Source organism: Malaclemys terrapin, chromosome 6, assembly GCF_027887155.1.
Source record: "Malaclemys terrapin pileata isolate rMalTer1 chromosome 6, rMalTer1.hap1, whole genome shotgun sequence".
NCBI classification, from domain to species: Eukaryota; Metazoa; Chordata; order Testudines; family Emydidae; genus Malaclemys; species Malaclemys terrapin.
Genome location: NC_071510.1, coordinates 103,408,709 through 103,434,356, shown reverse-complemented (window position 1 = coordinate 103,434,356; position 25,648 = coordinate 103,408,709). Strand labels below are relative to the sequence as shown.

The 25,648-nt window shown below is 44.8% G+C and overlaps 1 protein-coding gene across 1 annotated transcript in view; it reads right to left on the bottom strand.

The window, feature by feature from the left end:
- Nucleotides 1-25,648, bottom strand: part of HCN1 (hyperpolarization activated cyclic nucleotide gated potassium channel 1) — a 314,353-nt gene that overhangs the window by 70,696 nt on the left and 218,009 nt on the right. Inside the window, exon 5 of the mRNA XM_054033158.1 lies at nucleotides 491-637. Within this exon, the coding sequence (XP_053889133.1) occupies nucleotides 491-637 (147 nt within the window). The remainder of the gene's footprint in view (nucleotides 1-490; nucleotides 638-25,648) is intronic.

Sequence of the window (25,648 nt, the reverse complement as noted above, 5' to 3'; positions counted from 1 at the left end):
GTACCAAGGCTTCTCCCACTGCCATCCCATTTTGTCCCATTCCAAAAACATACTTGCAGAGGAGGGTATCAAGTGACTAGCCCATGCCCTCTTCACTGTGATGGAGACACAATCTGAACAGCCCTTACTTGGTTGAACAGAAGAGTAAATAGGTTTTAGTTGCCCTAACATTCTTGCATGGTCAAATAAGGGCTATGACAATATATGGGGTACATCAATGGACACAACTAGTTGACCAGTTCTTTGCATTTACAATCTATGCAGCAATCTAGTATAGGATTTGTGTTCCTATTCATATATTGTTGTTCATGGATAGGTGTTCAGATACCCTGGTAATGAGTGTAGAAGAAGAACCTAAAGAGATTAAAATAGTACAGAATGGCCATAAAAATAGTTTTTTTATTAGCACAGAAATCTCCCACACCAAGGAGAAAAAGTCTTTCCAAATCAAGCAGAACTGTATTTGTTTGTTTCTTTCTTTTTGTCTTACCTCCCTAAGAGGATCATTGAGCTCATTGAGAATATTGTCCTCATCAAAGATCTTGCCTTGGTAACGGTGTTCGTAATAATCGTGGATCTTTTGGCGCATGTCAGCGGGTAACTTGTGAAATGACATGTATTGTTCCACTTGTTTGTACTAAAAAAAAAAGAAAAATGAAGAAGAAAGTCAATAAAAGATCAGTCCATTACTCTTTTACAATCTAAAGCCATCTAAAGTGCCTGTAAAATGAAACCTAAATAATGCAGTTGCTAAAAGAAAAGGAAATGCAATGTTGAAAAGCTTCTATCATACAAAGAAACACAGTGTACCCATGGAAGACAGGTGACAGCACATTGATTGAAATTGATTCCAAACACTGACAATTGATATAATGTTATTTATAAAACATATGGGTTAACAAAGAACCTGGTATTTTCAAAAAAGGCAAGTCAGAAAAAAGAACAATTGAGCCATATGAAGAGTTGTTTAATGTAAAAACAGTCATAAAACAAATAAATTATCCTTCTAAATGATCAGGTTAAACAAATCTGAATGATAACTGCTTAACAAATGAAAATTCTAAACAACAAACACAGTGTAGCCATTTGGTGATTCATCTATAATAAGGTTTGTTTTCAAAAAGGTATTAAAACAAAGGTCAGTCTAAAGGAAGGTCATTGACACCAGATATAAGGTCAGATATCCAGATATAAGATATAAAAGTAAGCAGCATATATGCTGACATGGTGTCCACTATTGCACCAATTATGGAGATGGATAACTTTCCATTCATGATGTGTACACATGAACTGTGATTTGTAAGGAGTGTTGTATGTACTTTATTAAGAGAATTTTTTTATATACCGTAAATGTGCCCAATAACTTAAATAACTTATAGTGTTAAGGTTATACTGGTGGCAATGCAATCACTAAAATCAAAGAAATCAACAGTTAAGATATTAACATCCACACCAACCTCAACGCCTTGTTATCCAAACATTACAAAACCCAAATGCACTCTCAGAATCCTCACACCTACACCAAACTCCAACACATAGAACTCCTAAGTCACCTTAATTTCCAACTCAGTAAGATAGCTTCATTTACCAACAAATGTAACTGGAAAAAAGCCGGTATATTGTGTTATTTCTACCTCTTTAATCCTGAGGTTGGAGTTAAAGTTGTGCAATTTGAGGAGCTGGATGTGTTTAAATAAATAAACATCAAAAAGGACTTTCCTGTGGAATGTAGTACGGATTTAGAGGAATGGAGGGTGGGACTTGGAACTGGAATGTATGCTTGGAATTAGAACCATGGAACTAAAAGATAAGTAACCTACCTTCCGTAATCAGAGCTCTTAGAGATGTGTCATCCCTATCTGTAGTCTACTGTTGGGTATGCATGCATTCTATGTGCCCGAGACCAGAAGACTTGTGCTAGTAATTTCCATTGGTCTGTGCCCATGTTCTTCCTTTCCTCATGCTCTGAACCTCATGCTCTACTGTGCATAAATTCTACAATCTGAAGCAGAGGGGAAGGAGGATGGTTACTGGAACACAGACACGGATCACACAACTCAAAGAACTCTGGTTCTGGAACTTAGGTAACCTCTGTTTCTTCACGTGCTGGTCCCTATGTGGGTGACTGACAAGAAGCACTCAAGAAGGGGGAGGGGGAGTCTGAGGGCCTCAGCGGTATTGAAGATTGTAGGACCACTGATCCAAAGGACACATTAGCTGAGGAGATGCGTACCAGTGTGTAGTGTTTTGTGAAGGTCTGAATGGAACTCCAGGTGGCCGCTTTACATATGTCAATGAATGGAACTTCCCAAAGTGAAGCTACTAAGCAGCCTTTGCTCTGGTTTAATAGGTCTTCACTTTGTGTGGTGGAGCATCAGATAACTGGTAACAGAGTAAAATACAGCCCCAAATCCACTTGGACAGTATTTGAAGAGATATCATTTGCCCTTTAATGCATTCCACAATGGTAACAAATAGCTTCAGTGATTTCCTGAAGGGATTTTTCTTTGAAGATATAACACGAATGTCCAATGCACATCCAGGGTATGGAAAGTCTGGTCCACATTGGTGATATGAGGTTTAAGAAAAAATACAGGTAAGTATATAGTCTAATTTATGTGGCGGTCCAATATTACTTTGGGGATGAATTTAGGGCACAGTTTCAAGGAAACCTTATAGAATATGGTATAGGGTGGATTGGCCAGAAGAGCCCAAGTTCGTCTACCAATCAAGCTAAAGCGATGGCCGGCAGGAAGGCAACCTACCCAGATCAATGGGATAATGAGTATGCCACTAGTGGTTAAAATAGTGGCTTAGTTTGCGTTGAAACGATCAAATTAAGATCCCAAGAAGGACTGAATCTAATAATTTATAAGAAGGTTCTGAGTAAACCATTCAGAAACTACACACTCATTGGGTGCATCTTCAAGGTAAGCAGATAGTCCAGAATAGTGGGAACATCCATCTCCTCTGGGAAAATTTGGTTAGTCCAAACAGAGAATCTTTTCTACTTGGCTAAGTAACACCGCTTGGTGGATTCTTCCTCGTGTTGCTCAGGATGGCTTTAACAGCTGCTGAATCTTTCTGCTCTGGGTTTGACAGTCATACAGATACCAGGCTGTGAGGTGAAAAGGCTCCAGATTCATATGCCTGATCTTGCCCTTGTCCTGCATCAGAAGGTATGGGGAAGATTAGATGCTGATCTGTTGACAGGATGACAGATGGAGAAGAATGGGAAACCACAATTATTTTGGCTATCTGGGAGCATTGAGGTTGATCATTGCTGTGTCCTGTTAGATTCTCTGGAGAACTCGATGTAAGGGTAGGATGGGAGGGAAAGGTAGACATAACATTTTCCATCCCTGGAAGTAGAAGGGTATCTTATTTGGAGTTCTGACTTTGTGTCCCTTTGAGCAGCACATAGTGCATTTTTTTCTTGTCTTGTGACACAGAAATTCAAAGACAGGTATCCCCATAGCTGGAATATATCTTTTATCACTGAGTTGTGGATCTCCTATTCATGTTCTGTCAAGAAGCATCCGCTGAGACTATCTACCAGAGTGCCATGTATTCCTGGAAGATGTATTGCTAACATGATAATCTGATGATGACTATAACAATTCCACAGGGGGACCCGCCTCCTTATAAGAACATAAGAACGGCCATACTGGGTCAGACCAAAGGTTCATCTAGCCTAGTATCCTGTCTTCCGACAGTGGCCAATGTCAGGTGCCAGAGGGAATGAACAGAACAGGTAATCATCAAGTGATCCATTCTCTGTTGTTCATTCCCAGCCTCTGGGAAACAGAGGCTAGGGACACCATCTCTGCCCATCCTGGCTAAAAATAATTGATGGACCTATCCTCCATGAATTTATCTAGTTCTTTTTTGAAACCTAGTCTTGGCCTTCAAACATCCTCTGACAAAGAATTCCACAGGTTGACTGTGTGTTGTGTGAAGAAATATTTCCTTTTGTTTGTTTTAAACATGTTATAAAGAGTATCGAGATAGATCTTTCTTCCCCTTGTTCATTGAGGTAGAATATAGTTGTCATATTGTCTGTCATCATGGAAGTGGATGAACGGTAAAGCACTTACCACTTCCAACTGCTCTCAGCTCCAGAACAGTTATATGCATCTTGCTCTCATGAGGAGTCCACATTCCCTGAACTGTTTCTGTGTCCAGATGAGCACCCCAACCCATAAGTGCTTCTGTGAGCTATGTTTTTTGAGGAGGTGGAAGAGCAAAAGGAATTCCTATGCACACCTGTTCCCTGTCCTATCATCAAGCTAGAAAGTTTTGTACCCTGGGAGGGAGCATAACTAACTTGTGTATATTGTGCCTACTGTTTGAAGCCAGGCTTGTAGACAATGAAGGTGGAGCCTCACAAACAGTGTCACATAAGTGCACAGCGGGATGAGGCATGCCTGAACCAATGTTTGTGGGTTCCTTCTGAGTTGATGACTAGGAATGTTTCTCAACTGAAATCTGTCCATAGAGAGGTAAGCTCTGGCTCTGAGTCTGGAGTTGCTCCAATAAATTCTATGGGCTGTGTTGGAACTAAAGTGGATTTTTCTATGTTCACATAAATTTGTAGCTAAAAGACTGTGCAGCGATGAGGTTGATGTCACTACTTCCCAATGAGATTTCCTTATCAGAAGCCAATGGTCTAGAGATGGAAAGAATATCAAACTGTGGCACTGCACGTGTGCTGCCACTACTGAAAAAACCTTTATAAATACTCTGGGCACTGTTGCCAGTCCAAAAGGAGGCACCCTGTATTAACTGTGATTCTCATCTATCATGAACCTCAGGAGCCTCCTGTGAGAGGGGAGGATTTCTATATGAAAATAGGCATCCTTCATGTTGAGAGCCATGAATCATTAGTTTAGATTTATGGATATCATAGTCAATACCAGGGTAACCATCCTGAATCTTACTCTTTGGTTAAAGACATTGGGCGCCAGAAGTCTAAGATGGGTCTCCATCCTTCTTTTTTCTTGGAGATCAGCAAGTATTTGGAATAAAATCCCTTTCCCCAGTGCTGACGTGATAACAGCTCTGTGACCCCTATTGGAGTAGGGAGTGCACTTCTTGCAAGAGTATCTTCTTGTGGGAGTGGGCCACTGAAAACAGACAGGGAAGAAGGTTTTGAAGGAGGAGGGGAGAGGAACTCTATGGCATAACTGAAGTGGAAGACATTGAGAATGCATTTGTCTGCCATCTATGGGAGAAAATGGGCTAGTCGGACACCAAATCAAATTTTGGATATGGACGGACATTTCAACTGGGTTGGTTCTTAGATCTCAAAGTTCCTGTCAAAAGTATGTATTGACAGGTGATTCCAGTTGGAAAGAGGAAAAAGGAGGTGCACTATGTTTGTTGCACTGCACCCTCTGTTGATTTCATGGCAGTTCATATGTTCTATGGTGATAGAAGGGCTGTGATATTGTCTAGCCGTAATAGGTTGTCTGATGTACTACTTCTTGAATGCTGGTTCTATATACCTAGGGAACAGAGGATTACCTTTGAGTTCCTTAATGAGTGCAATGACTCACCAGTGTTCTATCTAAACAAGTTGTCTCCCGCAAAGAGCAAATCCTCCACAGCGAACTTCCCTGGGAAAACCCAAGGAATTAAGGCAGGATTCCCAGTGCATCACAATGGCAGTTTCCATCAATATAGAGGCTGCATCTATAGTTGTTTGAAAAGAAGACCTGGATACCAGCCTACCGTCTTCAAACTGAGCCTGGAATTGTGCTCAGTCTACCTGAGGGAGCTAGTTCCTGAATTCCACAGATTTGAAGTAGTGAAAAAAAATCATACTCTGCAAATAGCACCTGATAATTCGCTATTCCGAATTGGCAGCTGGTAAATGTGAACACTTTTCATCCTAGGAGATCTAAGCATTTAGCCTTCTGATCAGCAAGGGTAGATCAGACATGTTGTTGTCTATTCCTTTTTGTAATAGCTTGAATAATCAGGGAGTTTGGGGGAGGATATGGGAACAGAAACTCTGCTCCATTGGCTGGAACAAAGTACCTCCTTTCTGCCCTCTTAGAAGTAGGTGTGCATGTGGCTGGGGCACGCCACACCACCTTAGGCAGCTCTAGGATAGCCTCATTGACCTGGAGCATTACTCTAACAGAGCCCCAACTTAAAAATTTCCAAGACTTCGTGAGATGACTCTTGGACTTCCTCCAAGGGAATCTGGAGGGCATCAGCAATCTTTCTGAACAATTGCTGGAACTGCTTGCGATCGTTCAGTGGAGACAAGGCTGGGGCAACTGCCTTGTCAGGAGAGGAAGACGACATGCCCGATGGGACTGGAGGTGCTGCTGAATCAGGTTTTTCCTTGGCCATGGGCTCTGAGAGGAGTTCAGGCTGGGCCCTCAGAGAAGGATGGTGTGCATTTTGATGCAACTGTACGCATTCTGGATAATGCACATACAGGTCACACAATACCCAGTAAGGTCATGGGCTGAGGAAGCCCACATAGGGTACCAGTCCCCGGGGGAATACCCCATCTTACAAGTTCCTGGTGGACCCCAGGAAATTCTGGATGCTCTGTCAGGGCTGATATCTCTCAGTGGAGGTGATAATAGTCCTTCTCCCATAACAGAATCACCCAATGAGGAGAATGTTGGCTCCAACACCAGAAGTGGTTCCATCAAAACCTCTAATGAAGAAATACCCCAACTTACAGAGGGGATGTGAGATCAATTTCTCTCATAATATACAACCAATGGTGCCAGGAACTCTCTTGTAAGCACCAGGTCAGATAGGAGGGGAGATTCCAGATCCAGCAGGACGGTGTTATTCTTCAAAGTGGTGTATTTGTCACCCACCACCAGGGCTTGAAGAGTCTCATGCCTGTGTACCTTTGGTGCCAGCGTGGAAGTGCGTTTCAGTGCCGACGATATATGGAGTGCTTCTATGTCCTTAGCGGGTATCAGAGTTTGTACTGGTCCTAGGTACATGCTTCTTTTTATTTGATCCCAATGTGGAGGGGCTCTTAGTCTTCAAAATCTGTGAGTCAAGACCATGATCCATTTGGCCTTTTAGCTTCCTGAACCAGATGGGAAGAATCACTCGACCTCGAGGGTGTAGGGGAATCAGCCCTTCTCTTTGAAGTGGATCTGGAGGGAGATTTTTCTCTAGGCTTTAGAGAAGGTTTCTTACCCTTGTCTTGAGCCTAAGATGAGGAGTCTTATAAGCTGGGCAGACTCCCTGTACTTCAGGTGGAGGCATTGAGAAGTATGCCACCAGTACTACCAGAAGCTTGGTTCCAACTGAGGCCTTACAGAATGCTCGATAAGGTGTTTTCTAAACCTGAATTCCGGTGTTTGTTGGGGTCGTGGCAGAAAGGAGTGCCAGATACTGCACTGGGCAGTGATATGGGCTTCTACAAGATAATAGAGGCACCTCTGGTCATCATCACTAACCGGAAGGAATGGGGCCAGGAGACTCTGTTCCTGAAGCCTGGAATCCTGAGCATAATTGGTGTCCCATACCGGGAAGGATGGGTCCAATGTGGATGTCGGGCAAGTACTCAGTAACTTGGATAACACACTTAACTAATAAGTGATTACATTTTTCTATCTACAATATTTACAATATATAATATTTACAGGTTCAATATTGAAGGAAGAGCTCGTGGACACTGGAGGTTTCCATCTTAGATAATACAGTAGTAAGAAGAAACCAGAGAGGCTGTCAGTCCACATCACACCTTATGCCCTTGGTTCAGAGCATAAGGAAAAGAAGACCGCAGGCATGGACAATGGACGCTACTGGAAAAAATCCTCTAATCTCACCTGCCTGGAGCACATGCGTATCCCACAGCAGAATACATTTGGGAGCCAGCACTCAAAGAAGAACTAGGAAGCAGGTCTAGAGATTGGGACAGCTGTAGGACCCAAGCGTCAGAGGGACTTGCATTCCCCTTTCTCAGTATATCTTGCCTCCTGACATCTCTAGGCCTTCTGCCCTGTCTGCTTCCTTGATTCCAATACTACAGACTTGCCAGCTCCTCACCCAACCCCTCGTGGATATACCTTACAGAAGAGGAAGTCCCAATGCAACAGACCTTGTAAAATGTATGAATAGGACAAGCACATGAGGTTCGCCAGATGGACAAGCTGCCATCATTGCAGACAACAAGCTTCACCAGTCAAGTGATTTCGCCTGCATGTCTCCCTTTCACCTTGCCCCCTCCATACCTCCAGCTTGTGGGCACTGAGTCATGGTGAGAGGGGACAGGAGATGGGGAAGCTCATAGGTTAAAAGGAGGGTGGAAACTACCTAGAACATTGCTTTCTTTATTCTGAGAGTCCATATTAAATTTTTTCTTCCTGTGTATTTTCAAGCTTAATTAGGTGATCTGAACTCTGCTTTAAATGAATAACTCAACACAGCCTTTATTGTGATGTCTCTGGCATTTCCAACTACAGTAGCACTACAATGCAATTAGAGGTACATATATCTTACATGTCCTTTCCATTAAATATGGTACAAATCTTGCCCTGCATGTGCAACTTCTACAGGTGAAACATACAAATCCATTAGAATCAATGTTTGCTTTGCAAAGGGTTACAGGATTTGATGGGTCTACGCATGCGGTGTTCTCTCCCTATATGATGTGGTGACTAGCTTTGTGAGTGGTTAACAGCTCAGCAGCATGCAGAGGATACATTAGTCTGGGTTAGCCTCTCTCTCTCTCTCTCTCTCTCTGCACTTCCATTCTGCAACCTTGGGGAAGGATTCCTCCCCCTTTTACTCCAAAGAAATACTCAAGCATCCGTCTGAGAGACTCAGGCTGTGTGCTCATGGTTGGTTTGCCCCATAGTAAGTGGAGCTGTAGTATTGTGTTCTGTTTGTAGCCACTTAAGATCAGTTACCCATTAAAAATATTCAGATAGAGTTATCCTACAAATCAGTTACAATTTATCTGCATACTGAAATTTTCAAATGCTATATTTGAGTAATGCTAATAAAAAATGAAATCTCAACATTTTGCACTAGTTAAAAATGTATGCTAGTTTGAGATACATAGAATAGGGAGAGATTCACAGAAGACTTTCCTACACAAACAACCTTGAAGAAGAGAACATTGATACTAACATCAATTTGCCTATTCACTTTCAATAGTGCAGTTATTTGTGTTTCAGTGGGAATTTTCTCCCCTACAAATCAGCTCTACTTTCTACTTGATTCTGTGCTTAGTACATGGAAATTTTACTGAGACAGAAATTGTAAAGCTAATAATATTTTCAAGTTATATAGTACTTGTTTACCAGTGCTTTTACAACATTAATTAATAAGCCTCACAAAACCCCACATGAAGTAGGTGTTATTAACCCTCATTCACAAAATGGTAATCTGAGGCACAAAGAAATTAATTAGCATGCCTCAGGTCTTTCAATGAGTCAGTGGGAGAGTTAGAAATAAAAATTATGAGTTCAGACTCCGAGTTTCTTGCACTAACCACTAGAAAACACTGCTTCCTTTGTGATGTTAGACATGTAGTATTATGAGTAGAAACTGTCTAATTTCAAATGCACTTAAAAGTGTTGTCAACTCTTGCAATTTATCATGAGTCTCATGATATTAAATGTATTTCTTAAAGTCCTACCTTATGGTGATTTTGCGACATTCTTAGCCTTCATTTTTAAAAAAACTAGTAAGTTTCTAGCTCTCATGGTATGGAGAACAGCTTTAATGATTGAATCATAAAAGCTCAAAAGGCAGAAGGCAAGTAAAAAGAACCCAAAATTTATTTTGTTGAAGAGTCTCATGATTTAAGCCAATTTTGTGATTTTTGGAGGCCTGATTCATAATATTTGAATGCTTAGGTTGTCACTGCTAGATATTGGCAGTTTGACTTCAGTTCACATGTTGCTAGGAGACATCACATTCTGACCAGGAGAAAATGTGTGAAAAGGGATTAGAAAGGGAGTAGAGGGGGGAAAAACAGCAAAAAATGAATACAGATTCTGTATGTGCTGTACAGTACACCACACAATTGTGCCAGCCTAGATTGGTGGAAAGGTTCTTTTACTTCTAATTAATAGCATAGCCTTTTCTTTCTCTACAAAACCATGTTTCTGGTATTTTTGTTCAGCTTAATCACTATTTTAAAATATTTGTTCTCATTTATTATTAAGACTATATGCAGCTACTGCACAGCCAATTGAAATATCCTCAGGGAAAGGAATCATTCAGTTAAATTACAGGAGAAAAGATTAATAACCTCCCATTAGTTTTGCACACCCAAAACTAGTTTGAGAAATGTTCAAATGCACTAGGCTTCCCAAGGTTTGCCCATCTCTAAGTGTGAGTTGATGACCAGTAACAGATGAATCTCCAGTGCTATGGAGTATCACTTTAAAAAGCATTGATTAATCTGATTTTACTCTCAACTCACAACATCTCCTCCCCGATGACCAACTGGCCCCTTCCAGAATTTATAAACATTCCAGTATGGCAAAGAAGTAAGGGAAGGGAAAATGGGGTATGCTCTGCCTGCTAGGCTCTGGTTAGCAACTTTAATCACACCTTGTATATTTTAGAGCCTTTTGGCAAGAGGACCTCAGAATGCAGTGTTATCCTCTGCTTTTGATCCCAAGAAGTGAAGAGCCAGGCCAGTCTGTGCTGATAGAAAGATGAAAGGACAAAAGCTACTTATCACAAATCTTTTGAAGCTAGAACAATATTCAGTTTGTTTTGGTGAAAAAATTCAGATAAGATTCAGGTGTGTCTTACTGCAGTGGCTCTCAATCTTTCCAGAGTCTGATTTGTCTTGCATACCCCAAGTTTCACCTCACTTAAAAGATACTTGCTTACAAAATCAGACATAAAAATACAAAAGTGTTAGCACACTATTACTGAAAAATTGCATACTTTCTCATTTTTATCATATAATTATAAAATAAATCAATTTTGTACTTACATTTCAGTGTATAGTATATTGAGCAGTATAAAGAAGTCATTGTCTGTATGAAATATACTGACTTCACTAGTACTTTTTATGTAGCCTATTGTAAAACTAGGCAAATATCTAGATGAGCTGATGTACCCCTTGGAAGACTGCTGTGTACTCCAGAGGTTGAGAACCACTGTCTTATTGTACACATACTGGTTGTTCTGTCCTCAATTATTACTTCCATGCAGGGGGGAGTTAGGGAAGAAGCTGGATGTGCTGTGTATTTGTCAAGGTGCATAAATGTGAGAGGAAGGGAAGGCAGGTTTGTGAAAGAGAGCAACATAGGAGCATAGGAATTGCCACACCAGATCAAACCAGTGGTCTAGCTAGTTCAGTATCCTCTTTCTGACAGTGATAAACATCCAGTGCTTTAAAGGATGCTGTAAGAAACCTCTTGGTGGATTGTTGTAAATCAAGTGCATGTGTGTGTTTGTTTTTTGTTTTGTTGATTTTCAAAACAGCTCGCCTCTCATTCCTGTGTCTAAAAGCCTGCTGGCCTCTCTTGAAAATCTGACCACTTATTAGGCACCTAAATGAGAACTGTTGGATGCTGACATTTTGGAAAATCTGGCCCTTAGCACTCCATCCTGCAAGATGCTGAGCACTCTGGCCTCAGTCCAACAAAGTACACACAAAGATATGCTTAACCTGAAGAACATGCATTGCAGTCAATGGAACTACTCACATACTTTGTTAAGCACATGCTTAATTGCTTTGCTGGATCACAGTTAGAGCAATAAGCACCTTCCAGGATTGACTTGTAAGGGCCAGATTTTCCAAAATGTCAGCACCTAACCAGTATCTAATAAGTGGTCAGATTATCAAGAGATTCCAGCTTCCCATTAGTGAGAGATTAATGAGAGATGAGCTGTTTTGAAAATGCAGCCTGAATTACATGTGTTATGCACTTAGTGAAAATGAGGGTTAGATTTTCAACACTCACTAAGGCCTCCTCTAAAACTTTCCCTATGAAAACCATAAAATCATCATTAAAATTGTATTATGTTAATTTTCTTTTTAGTTTAAAAAATGCGATCCTGCTCCCTGAAATAAATTAAAATAATAAATTATGAACCCTAATGACACACATATTTTTCAGATGCCACATAATAAGTTTATGTAAAATAAATCATATGTTGACAAGGAAAGAAAACCGTTATGATTAAAAAGGGGCAGAGAGAAAAATCCACAAAGAAAAAAACAGAAAGGGGCAAAATACAGTTATATTTTATAACACAGTTTCCATTTTGAAGTCAAAGCCTTATACAAAGAGAACAGTTTATACAGATATTTAGAAAAAATAAAACTCTATCTATAACTGCCACAAGAAAAAAAAAAACACTGAAATCATTTGTAAAACCCCTCAATGGAATGAATCAGTTTAGGTCCCTAGAACACTTACAGGCCAAATCCAGCAGTGCTCTAACATAGCCTGAAATCTGCATGCTACAAGAACAGTAAGAACCTATAACACCACTACATCATGCAGAAGATCATTACGACGGGCACATGCAACGTAGCAGGAAGGAAGGCAATTTGAGAATCAAAACGATACCGAAACTATCACCTTGCACTACAATTCAACAAATCGGGGGCAGAATGCAGCAACAGTGACAATCACCTCAGCTGGGCTTTAAGCTTGCATAAGACCATAGAGCTTCACATTTTAGAGGCCCAATAAACTACAAGTCTAATTTAAGCTCTTTTCTTTAAATTTAAGTTTCTCTCTCTTTCCATTTGGGGTAGGGGAAAAACTTGGAAAATATAAACTGACGAGGATTGAAAGTTCAATACAGTGGTGTTTTGTGTGAGTTATTTATGTTCACCCTATAATTGACGAATGCTGTTGACTTTTGATACTGGTTGAGCTCACAGCCTTGGGTCTTTCAGTGTCTTGGAAGAACTGAGATTGATTCATAACTTTAGGTAGGTAACTTTGTCTGGAAGACAGTGTCTGAAAATCTGGCCCTTAAAAGAAGTTTAAAAAATTGCAATTCTCTTTTAAGTATATATTGGAGGTCTGGATTTATGCGCTCTTCTGGGATTGTACAATGTAACTTTAAAATAGGAGGATTGTGCTTTCATTTCTTGTGTTTAATATTAAAATAGAAAGAAAAAATATATAAAGATCACACTCCTTTGGGACTATTTATATGTGTTCTCTTGAGCAATGGTCTCAAGTTGCAGTGGGGGAGGTCCAGGTTGGATATTAGGAAACACTATTTCACTAGGAGGGTGGTGAAGCACTGGAATGCGTTACCTAGGGAGGTGGTGGAGTCTCCTTCCTTGGAGGTTTTTAAGGCCCGGCTTGACAAAACCCTGGCTGGGATGATTTAGTTGGGAATTGATCCTGCTTTGAGCAGGGAGTTGTACTAGATGACCTCTTGAGGTCCCTTCCAACCCTGATATTCTATGATTCTATGATTCTCTTGCACCGCATCAAGAACATTGGCAGTTATGAATTATATATATGATAACAAGAATAACTGATAAGCCTCTTATCCATTATATAATGAGTGTTGATCATGTCAATACTCCAGAACCAGCATCAGTAAGTATTTGTGTATTAAAAAATATATAATCTATCTAGAGTACTACACATGTATAGCCTAAATAATAAATAAGCCAGTGGGAAAAAAACCTACTATGCAACTGCACTGTGTAAATAATGGCATTGCATCCTTAGGGATCACTTTAAAATTCAATAATTTGTCCTTGTAATTATGTTTTTTTTAGAAACCAAAAGGATGTAATACAATTTATAGGGACTAAATGGATTTAAAACAAATTTGGTTATAAAACAAAGAAAACATGGGAAATGGTGAGCATTCTCAGGGCCTTTATATTTCAATTATCAGCTGCAAGTAGCTTCTATTTTCATGTTCCATAAAAAAGCAGCTTGCACTGGAATTGTAGACAACTCTCTTAACCATAGAGGTGCAGTAACTGGGTTCATCTCAGGATTTCAGTAAGCTAATCATAGTTAGTTTGGTGAAGCTCAATTGAATGAGGACTGCTATGATGCACAGAACTACTTAGATAAGTGCAGATTTATTTTTAATAAAACAGGACAAATAAAGCCTTTCCTTCTTTTGCCTAATCTTCCCAGTGTTATAACCTAGCCTGAGATGACTGTGCTGAATTGCATCTCAACTTGCAATCTTGTCTGATATTTCTATAACAATCTTGTCTTGTCTTGAACAGGCTATGATGAAAATGTTAAATAAAAATCCATGCTAAAATATTTTCAGATTATTCCATTTTTTACCATTCTGAGTAGCACATGACAGACCTCAGTAATGTGTTTTTATAAGCACATTATACTCAGACTGTAATACTTATTTTTAACAACTTTCTGGCGTTAATATTAGACCTTGTGAAAGGTCTCTGGTTTGATACCCAGGACACTGAAGTCCTCTCTTTGCCCACAGAACAAATACAACATGGAATCAATACAACCCTCTTCCCTGTGGTAAAATGTGATGAGTCTCAGTTTTTTTGCTGGAGAACCATGGAGTTCAGTCTCTATGCTCATGAAGTGCTTGACAGTAGAGTTGGTCAAAAATCAGAATTTACATCCCACAGGAAATTTCAATATTACAACATTTGTTTTCATCCTGAATTGGGGCAAAATGTTGAAATATAAAATTTTTCATATAGTGGGAAATTCAGAAAAAAATTATTTAGAAATGGCTAAACATTTCATTTTGGCTCACTTTGACTTTAAAGTTTCTGCCTGAGCTGCTGCAGTACTTCATAGGAGTATTTTTTTGCTGCTCCATGGCCCCATTCTCTTCTATGGGAGACTACAGCTTGACTACGTCTTCAAAGATGCACCACAGCAGTTCAACCGGAGGGCAGACTGTGATGCATCATGGGAGATGTAATCTTTCCAGGGAGCCCAGCACAGAGAGAATGGAGGAATGGGCATTTGAACTTCAGCGCCCGTGAAGCATTGTGGCAGCTCAAGGACGCAGTTTAATATTGAACTGATCCAAAACAAAACATTTTGATTCAGTTCAGCAAACCAAAATAAAATATTTTGTTTTATTTTTCTGAAGGTAAATTAAAAAATGTTGGGAGAATCAAACTTTTCACAAGGAAAATTTCAATTTTACGGAAACTGCATTTTCTTACAAAACACATTTGGAAATTTCCTGTCCATCTATACTATGTAGACAGCCAGTTAATACCAACCATGATATAGATATTAGGGGAACTGCCCTCAAAGTGTCATCAGATGATAAGCAATTTTCATTACTGATTTGGACCCTAGTTGAACTGGCAACTTGGAGAGGAAAGGCTCTAGTCTATGTCCTGTTATCAGAATCCTGAGTAATAAAACTATATACTACTAAAGCTCCCAGCTCTACTAAATAACTTAGAGTAATTACTATCTTCGGAATAACATCTCTTTCTAACAGTTGGAATATTTTGATCCAATACATGATTGAATGTTTTGGTGAAGAACACTGTAATTAGCACAGTGTTTGCAAATGCATAATTGGTCTTCATAAATAAATAACAATGGAAGCAGGAGTAGTTCATTTTTAGGATAAATAAACATTCAGAAATATTACCCTTTAGTCAAAAATGAAACTGGTATCAAAATCACATTCTCAGTTATAGCTCAGTGAAACATTTGCAATCTCCATTAAGTTTGTTTTGTATTTAATAAAAGATGACCAGATTGCTTTTAGGAACTATATGATGGAGACATTTTAAAACTACAAATTCAATTCTTAGAAATGGCCAGAAGAGAACATGAAATTAATTTTTACATTTAATACTTTTCATCACTGTCTTTCATTTATTGACCTTTTGTTTCTGCCACAGCAACAACTATAATTGTTAGAGCACAGGCTGAATATAAAAGGGAAATGTTTTCATTAATGGGAACAATGAGGAAAACCATTTTTATTTTGTTTAAAGCTGACAACCAATTTCATTCATTAAAATATACTCTTTATGAATAAGAGAAGATTTATAAAAGTCAATATGAAGGCTACAAAATGGGAATGCGTGATTAGCAATTTTATTGAGACTACCTTGAATGGAAGCATTTTACAACAAACACACTGTTGAAACACTTTTTAAAAACTGATTTAATTAAAGTCCATATATTCCATTATTCATAACCACAGAAACAGTATGTTGAGACTAGAGTTGATAAAACAATCATAATGAGTAATTTCCTTGGCAAATTTCCCTCTTTTTTGGTGGGGGAGAAATTATCTGCAAACAAACTATGATTTTGCTGTTTTCACTTGTTCAACATAGATTTGTGAATATAAATTTCAGCCAATAGACTGATTGCAGAATATTAAACAGGACTATTAATGTTAGTATTCAGTAATCACGAATCAATAGCTGAGCTGTGTGATCAGCTGGGTAAGGTCACTTGACCTGATAGTAATGGGGGACTTTAACTATCCAGACATCTGTTGGAAAAATAATGTGGCAAACACAAAATGTCCAATATGTTTTTGGGATGTGTTGGGGACAACTTTTGTTTCAGAATGTGGAGGAAATAACCAGGAGGGCAATCATTTTAGACTAGATTCTAACAAGGAGGAATTGATGATGAATCTCAAGGTAGAAGGCAGCATGGGTGAAGATGATCATGAAATGATAGATTTTATGATTCTAATGAAATGAAGGAGTGAGAGCAACAGAATAAGGGCAATGGACTTCAAAAAAGGCAGAATTTAACAAACTCAGTGAACTGATAGGTATAGTCCCATGGAAAGAAAATGTAAAAGAAAAAGGAGTTTGGGAGAACTGGCAGGTCCCAGAGACAATATTAAAGGTACAACAACAAACTATCCCAATGTACAGGAAAAATAGGAGTAACAGCAAGAGGCCAACACGACGCAATCAAGAGCTCTGTAATGATCTGAAAATCAAAAAGGAACCCTACAAAACTAGATACATGGACAAATTGCTAAGGATAAGTACAAAACAATAGCATCAGGATGTAAAGATAAAAATCAGAAAGTCTAAGGCAAAAAATGAATTACAGATAGCAAGAGACATAAAAAGCAACAAGAAGAGGTTCTATAAATACATTAGGAGTAAGAGAAAGATGAAGAAAAGTGGAGGTCCACTATTTAGAGGAGGAGAAGAGTTAATAATGGATGACACCAAGAAGGATTAGGTGTTTAATGCCTATTTTGCTTCAGTCTTCACTAAAAAGGTAATCTGTGGACACTAAACATAATTAATATTAAGAACAAGGGGCAAGGAACACAAACCAGTATAGGGAAAGAAAAGTGTAAAGAATATTCTTATAAGTTGGATGTATTCAAGTAGACAGGTCCTGACAAAATTCACCCTGGGCTACTTAAGGAACTAGCTGAATTGCTAATGGTTCCAAGATTACTCATCTTCAATAATTCATTGTGGACAGGTGAGGTCCCAGAAAACTGGAAATGGTAAACATAATACCTGTCTTTAGAAAGGGTAACATACAGGACCTGATGAATTATAGACCCAGAGCCGGCTCCAGGCACAAGCCAACCAAGCACGTGCTTGGGGCGGCACCTGGTAAGGGGTGGCCAATCTTGGGGTGACGGGGGGCGGCCCGGCGCTCAGCGGGGGGAGGGTTCCGGCAGTGCGTTACTCTGCGGGGGGTTCCGGTGGTGCGGCGCTCGGCGGGGAGGGGTTCAGCAGCACGGCACTCGGCGGGGAGGGGTTCACCGGCGTTCCGTGGGGGGGGGGTTCGGCACCGTGGCGCTCCGCGGGGGGTGTTCAGCGGTGCGGTGCTCCACGGGGGTGGGGGTGTTCGGCGGCGCGGCACTCCGCAGGGGACGGGGGTGTTCAGCAGTGCAGTGCTCAGCGGGGGGTGTTCAGCAGCGCTCCGCGCAGGGGGGTTCATCAGCACGGCACTCGGCAGGGGGTGTTCGGCAGCGCGGCGGGGGCTGTTTGGCGGGGAGGGTTCGGCGGTGCGGTCCTCGGTGAGGGGGTGTTGGGGCAGGGCGGCGCTGGGGGGGGTGTTACGGCGCGGCGGGTCGGCGCTTTTTTTTGCTGCTTGGGGCAGCAAAAAAGTTAGAGCCGGCCCTGTATAGACCAGTCAGCCTAACTTCAATTCCTGGACAGATACTGGAATAAATTATTAAACAGTCAATTTGTAAGCATCCAGAGGATAATAGGGTGATAAGGAATAGCCAACATGGATTTGTCAAGAACAAATCATGTGAAACCAACCTAATTTCCTTCTTTGACAGGGCTACTGGTCTAGTGGATGCATGTGTGTAGCTACAAACATGATATAACTTGATTTTTGTGAGGTTTTTGAAACAGTCTCACATGACATTCTTATAAACAAACTAGAAAAATGTGGTCTAGATGAAATTACTTTAATGTGGTGCACGACTGGTTGAAAAAGCTTAGTTAAATAGTAGGTATCAATGATTCATTGTCAAAAAGGGAGGGCATATTTAGCGGGATCTTGCAGGTGTCTGTCCTGGGCCTGGTACTATTCAATATTTTTATTGATGACCTGGATAATAGAGTGGAGAGTATGTTTATAAAATCTGCAGATGAAATGAAGGGGAGGGATTGCAAGCACTTTGGAGGACAGAATAAGGATTCAAAACAACCTTTAGAAGTTGGATAACAAGTACAAAATCAACAAGAGGAAATTCAATAAAAGCAAGGGCAAAGTACTACACTTAGGAAGAAAAAATCAAATGCACAAATGCAAAATTAGGAATAACTGGCTAAGCAGTAGATAATATTAACAAGAGGTAATTGTTCTGCTCTACTTGGCACTGTTGAGATCTCAGCTGGAAAACTGTGTCCAATTCTGGGTGCTTCACTGTAAGAAAGATGTGGACAGATTGGACAGAGTCCAGAGGAGCGCTACAAAAGTGATAAAAGTTTTAAAAAACCTGGGAGAGGTAAAAAAAACTTGACATGTTCAGTCTTGTGGGGAAAAAAAAGACTGAGCTGGGGGGGGGGGACCTGGTAACAGTCTTAAAATATGTTAAGGTGTGGTTTATAAAAGGGGACAGTTGTCAATTGTTTTCCATGTCCACTGAATGTAGGACAATAAATAACTGGCTTAATCTGCAGCAACAGAGATTTAGGTTAGACATTAAGAAAAACTTTCTAACTGTAAGGATTGTTAAATACTGATACAGGTCACCAAGGGAAGTTGTGTAATTTTTTAAGAATGGGTTAGACAAACACCTATTAGGGATGGTCCTGCATCAGTGCAAGGTCAAAGGACTAGATGACCTCTCAAGTCCCTTGCTGATTTCTTTTTCTATGATGCTGTTCCTGTTTCCTGAGTTGATAATCTAATTTATGTAAATAAAGATAGTGCCTGTACAAATCAATGGGACTTGATTCTCAGAGAGAGGATGAAGCAGCATTTGAGAAAAAGACAGGCAAGCACAGGAGACCCAGAGAATTTTAGGACATTTTAAGTGTTTCTTTTTCTGTTTCCACATGAAAGAACTTTAACCATACTGGTATTTTTAAATCTAGGGTATTTGCATCCTAATGGGCAGGAAGGAGAGAAACAGAATATATAGACAATATTTTCTATTATCACATTCACTCAAAGGACCAGATTCTCCTCTCATTTTCACTAGTTTTATTCCATGCCATCCCAGTGTCTTTAAAAGAGTCACTCACTTACATGGCTGTAAGTGAGAGAAGAAACAGACCCTGTGTGCATTTGTATATACATGTGCATTGCTATTTACAAAGGGGGTGGGGATGCCTCGCTATTCTTGTCTCTCTAATTTGACTGATTGCCAGGATTGTGGAACTGTTGGGTCTCGTTAAGTGCATTCTCTCCATTTCATATTGCACACAGCTCTACTTAATATATCTGTCAACTGCTTGGTTGGTATAGGTCTCCACAATTTCTGTCACCTCTCTGCAATCATTGTCAACCACACAGTCAATTTAGTAATTGTACATGTGTCTTGAGTCCCAGTTAAAAAAAAAAAAAGCTGTCATATACTTTGTCTGCCTCACTGGAATAGCTATATTTGTGCTAGGCCTCCCAGTGCAGATCTCTACAGTGAACTATAAATGCAGTGAAATACCAAAGAAAATGTTCACTGATGAAGGGCACTTTTCATCAACAAAGGGAGTCTTGCCTGACTAATTAGTGCAGGATAGGACTTCTGGTTATTAAAAGCATATGGTGTCATGTAAAACAAAATCTTTTACTCTTAGATTGTGTATTCAGTGCACTGTCTAAGCACTTGACAGAAGCTTTTCTGCTGCTGGGATAGGGGATTGTAGTAGGTCCTAGCCGGGGCTCGACCCTTCCGGGCAGGAGGGGAGCCACACCGACTCACTACTCTGGGAATAAGCAGTCAGTTAGTCCTGAAACTCCGGCTCTTTGGTGCAGAGTCGGAGCAACCACAGTTAAAGCTCAGGAGCCCAGGCCCTGGATCAGGGCGGGGCAAACACAGTTAGCTCAGACCCTTGCTTGCTGGGCTGAGCGGGCAAATAGTTCAGAGCCCAGGCCCTGGATCAGGGCGGGGCAAACACAGTTAGCTCAGGCCCTTGTTTGCAGGGGCTGAGCGAGCAGACAGTTCAGAGCCCAGGCCCTGGATCAGGGCGGGGCAAACACAGTTAGCTCAGGCCCTTGTTTGCAGGGGCTGAGCGGGCAAAGAGTTCAAAGCCCAGGCCCTGGATCAGGGCGGGGCAAACACAGTTAGGCTCAGGCCCTTGGTTGCAGGGGCTGAGCGAGCAGACAGTTCAGAGCCCAGGCCCTGGATCAGGGCGGGGCAAACACAGTTAGCTCAGGCCCTTGTTTGCAGGGAGCTGAGCGAGTGAATAGTTCAAAGCCCGGGCCCTGGATCAGGGCGGGGCAAACACAGTTAGCTCAGGCCCTTGTTGCAGGGGCTGAGCGAGCAAATAGTTCCAAGCCCAGGCCCTGGATCAGGGCGGGGCAAACACTGTTAGGCTCAGGCCCTTGTTGCAGGGGCTGAGCGAGCAATTAGTTCAAATCCCGGGCCCTGGATCAGGGCGGGGCAAACACAGTTAGCTCAGGCCCTTGTTGCAGGGGCTGAGCGAGCAAATAGTTCCAAGCCCAGGCCCTGGATCAGGGCGGGGCAAACACTGTTAGGCTCAGGCCCTTGTTGCAGGGGCTGAGCGAGCAATTAGTTCAAATAAGATATGCCTAGGCTTCTGTAGCCGAGCGTTGGGTGAGGGGGAAGCCTGCCACCCGTGCGGCGGGTGGCAGGGGGGAACGCAGGCCCACCCACTCCACTGCGTTCCAGCCCGGGGCCCTAACAGCGGTTGCTGCCGCTGCTGGTCAGTGGGGTATCCAGACCGCAACACACTGACATAGGCTCACACTCAGTTGCAGCCGGACCGGGGTCGGCTATCCCCGGGCTACTTCCGTGATCCCCCTCCCAGCCTACCTCGTTCGTTACGCCGGGATCGGGCCAGTCCATCTCCATGGGCTCCTCTCTGCCCGGGCTCGGTGGCAAGTCTGGTAGCTCTGCCGGGAAGTCCGGCCAATGGTCCTCAGGCGGCTCCTCTGGATAGCAGCAGGGGCGAAGGGGTTCGGGTCCAGTCTCACCCTCAGGGTTAGTGGGGTCCGGTTCCCAGGGGTTCTCCCAGTGGCGGGCGTGAACGGGCTCCGGCGGCTCCTCCTCGTAGCGGGCCCGGGGTAGCTCAGGCCAGCCAGGGTCCAAGCCCCGGTCTTCGACGGTCTCCTGGCCAGGAGCTCCCGGCCGCACGTCTGCTCCCTGTGGTGGCTGAGACCCAACTGAGCTCTGGCGGCCGGCCTTTATACTTCCTGTCCCGCCCCTTGACTTCCGGGGGGCGGGGACAGGCGGTGGTGGTCCCACCCACTCTGGTGCCGGCACGTGGGCTCCCTCTTCTGGGCAGGAGGGGAGCCACACCGACTCACTACACACCCCCCCCCTTAAGACTGGCTCCCGCCTGTCGGGGCCAGGTCCTGCCATCTCCCCCATGCGGGATAGGAAGTCCGCATTCGTATGGTCCTTACCTGCTCGATGCTGGACCGTAAATGCGTAGGGTTGTAAGGCGAGGTACCACCGCATAATGCGGGCATTATTATCTTTCATCCGCATTAGCCACCGGAGGGGGGCGTGGTCTGTGACGAGGGTGAACGGGGCCCCGAGGAGGTAGAAGCGCAGGGCATCGCAGGCCCACTTCACCGCGAGGGCCTCTTTTTCCACCACGGCGTAATTCCTCTCCCGGGGGAACAGCTTCCGGCTGAGATATACTACGGGGTGGTCCTTTCCCTCCACTTCTTGGGACAGGACTGCCCCTAATCCTACGCCGGAGGCGTCGGTCTGCAGGATGAATGGGCGTTTAAAGTCTGGGCTATAGAGAACCGGCTCCTGACAGAGGCACTTCTGCAGTGTCCGGAAGGCCGCTTCACATTCGGGGGACCATCGTACCTGCCGGGGGCTGTCCTTCGTCAGAAGCCCAGTTAAGGGTGCTGCGATGGTCGCGAACTGGGGGATGAACCGTCTGTAATACCCAACGAGGCCCAGGAACTGCCGAACGTGCCGTTTGGTTGATGGGGTGGGACAGTCCAGGAGGGCCTGGACTTTCCCGACGAGGGGCTTGACCTGCCCGCCCCCGACGGTATAGCCGAGATAGTTGGTCTCTTGCCAGGCAATCCGGCACTTTTTGGGGTTGGCGGTCAGGCCCGCCTGTCGTAGGGACCTTAGGACCGCCGCAACCCGGGGCAGATGATCCTCCCAGCTGCGGCTATAGATGACCACGTCGTCTATGTACGCCGCCGCATAGTCCTGATGGGGCTGCAGAAGTTGGTCCATCAGCCGCTGGAAGGTGGCTGGGGCTCCATGGAGACCGAATGGCATCCGTGTGAATTGGTACAGCCCCGTTGGAGTGGCAAAGGCGGTCTTCTCTTTTGAGGTCTCCTCGAGGGGGATCTGCCAGTAGCCTTTGCTAAGATCTAAGGTGGTGATATACTGAGCCTCCCCCAGGCGGCCCAGTAACTCGTCTACACGGGGCATCGGGTAGGCATCGAAGCGCGAGATGGCGTTTACCCTCCGAAAGTCGATGCAGAAGCGGCGGGTACCGTCCGGCTTGGGCACCAGGACCACCGGACTACGCCACTCGCTCTGGGACGGTTCGATGACGCCCAGAGCCAGCATGGCTCTTACTTCCTCCTCGACCGCACCCCGCATCCGATAGGGCAGGGGCCGGGTCGTCTCTCGAACCACCTTTCCCGGCTCGGTCTGGATGGAGTGTTTGACCAGGGACGTGTGGCCCGGTACGGCCGTGAAGGTTCGCTTGAAGGTTTGCAGCAGGCAGTTAGTCTGTTTACATTGCTCTTCCGTGAGCGATTGTCCTAATTGGGGTGCCGGGGGGTCATCCGTCGAGGGTACCTGGGGTCCCAATTCCGGCTCGGGCGGGCATGGGTTGATTAAGAGGCCCTCCCGGTCCTGCCACCGTTTCAGCAGGTTGACGTGATACCGCTGGGTTTCCTTCCGCTTGTCCGGTTGCCGCACCTCGTAGGTGACGGGACCGACCTTACGCACGACTTCGTAAGGTCCCTGCCACCGGGCTAACAATTTTGACTCACTAGACGGGAGGAGGAGTAGGACACGGTCTCCTGGTTGGAACTCCCGGACTTGGGCTCCCTGATCGTAGGTCCGTTTCTGCCGTTCCTGCGCCGTCTTTAAATTTTCGCGGGCCAGGGCTCCGGCCTGGGCAAGGTACTCCTGTAACTGGATGACATATTTCAGGAGGCCCTGGGCTGGGGACGCTGACTGTTCCCAGGTCTCTCTCATCAGGTCTAAGAGGCCCCGCGGTCTGCGTCCGTACAGCAGCTCGAAAGGGGAAAATTTTGTTGAGGTCTGCGGGACTTCTCGGATGGCTAGCAGCAAGGGTGGAAGGAATTGGTCCCAGTGGCGGAGGTCCTCTGCGGGGAATTTCCGCAACATGCTTTTCAAAGTGCGGTTAAACCGCTCCACCAACCCGTCCGTCTGCGGGTGGTACACGGACGTCCGGAGTTGTTTGATGCCTAAGAGGGCACAGACCTGTCGCAACAATTGGGACGTGAAATTCGTTCCTTGGTCGGTCAATATCTCTCTAGGCAGTCCTACTCGGGCGAAGATTTTCAGCAATTCCCCCGCGATAGACCGGGCGGTAATACTTCGCAGGGGGATGGCTTCGGGGAACCGAGAGGCATAGTCCACCAAGACCAGGATGTATTGAAACCCCGCGGCACTTTTCGGGAGGGGGCCCACGAGGTCCATGGCGACCCGTTCAAAGGGCGTCTCCATCACTGGCATGGGGACCAGGGGTGCCTTGGGGATCCCGGGCGGGGCGACCCTCTGACACTCTGGGCATGAGGCGCAATATTCTTTCACCTCCTGAGAGATTCCTGGCCAAAAGAAGCGCGCCAGGATTCGAGCGAGGGTCTTCTCTCGCCCCAGGTGCCCGGCGGCTGGCACATCGTGGGCCAACTTCATTACCGCCCGCCGGTGACACAGGGGCACTAACAGTTGGGTTTGTGGTTCCTGGGTGCGGGGGTCACGGTCCAGGCGGTAGAGCCGGTCCCGGCGTAGCTCAAAATGGGGCCACAGGGTGGCCCGCTGGGGGTCCACAACCTTCCCGTCTACTGCCGCGAGCTGCTCGTAGAAGCGGCTAAGGGTGGGATCCTCTCGCTGGTCCCGACAGAAATCGGTATCGAAGCGGGGCTGAGGGGCCGGCTCCGGCGGCGGTCCCGCTGCGTCCGTGTTGTCTATCTCGGTCGCTGGACCTTGCTCGGGGGTCTCGGAGGAGGACCCCAACCGATCAGCCTCCAGGGCCGGCGTGGACCGTAGGACTTCCTCAAAGGCCGGCCAGTCCCGACCGAGGATCACAGGGTATGCAAGATGGGGAGCTACCCCAACCACCAGGTGTCGGGTGATCCCCGCGATGGTTAGGGGGACCCGGGCGCTGGGGTATGGTCGGACATCCCCATGGATGCATTGTAGATGAATACATCCGAGGCGGTTATCACCCGGCGGTACCAGGTCCTTACGGACCAACGTCTGGCCACAACCCGAATCGATCAAGGCCCGCGTAGTCCGCCCTCCGACGGCCGCCGGGACGGTCAGCTTGGGGTTCATGGCTGGCCTGGCTCGAGTGTGGCCCGCCCACACTTGCCCATAGCTGCAATCCATCTCCGGACAGTCTCGCCGGAGGTGTCCCATCTTCCCACAACTGAAGCAGGGTCCAAGTTCAGGTCGTCTGCTCCGGGGGCCTTCCCGGCTTGGGCTCCGGGGGGGGCTTCGTCGAGCCCTTGGGGGCCCCTGGCCCGGGGCCACTGGTCCGGTCCGAGGAGCCGGGTCCGCGTGCCGGGTCCGGGTCTCGCGGCGGGGTTCGGGCCTCGGTGCGGGGGGTCGTGGTCCGCTCAGGGGTTCCCCTTTCTTTTCGCCGCGGGCTGGTTCGGGCCCGGGGCGGCGGAAGGTGGGCCCTACCGCATCTTCGGCGGCTAGGAAGTCCTCCATTAGCGACACTGCCTGGGCCAGTGTCGTCGGCCGGTGGCGAAGCACCCAGGCGCGCCCTCGGGAGGGTAGGGTGTGCACGAACTGTTCCAACACCACCTGCTCGGTTACCTCCTCCGCCGTCCGGGTGCCGGGCTGTAGCCACCGTCGGCAAGCCTCTTTTAAGGTTTGGGCCACTACCCGCGGTCGG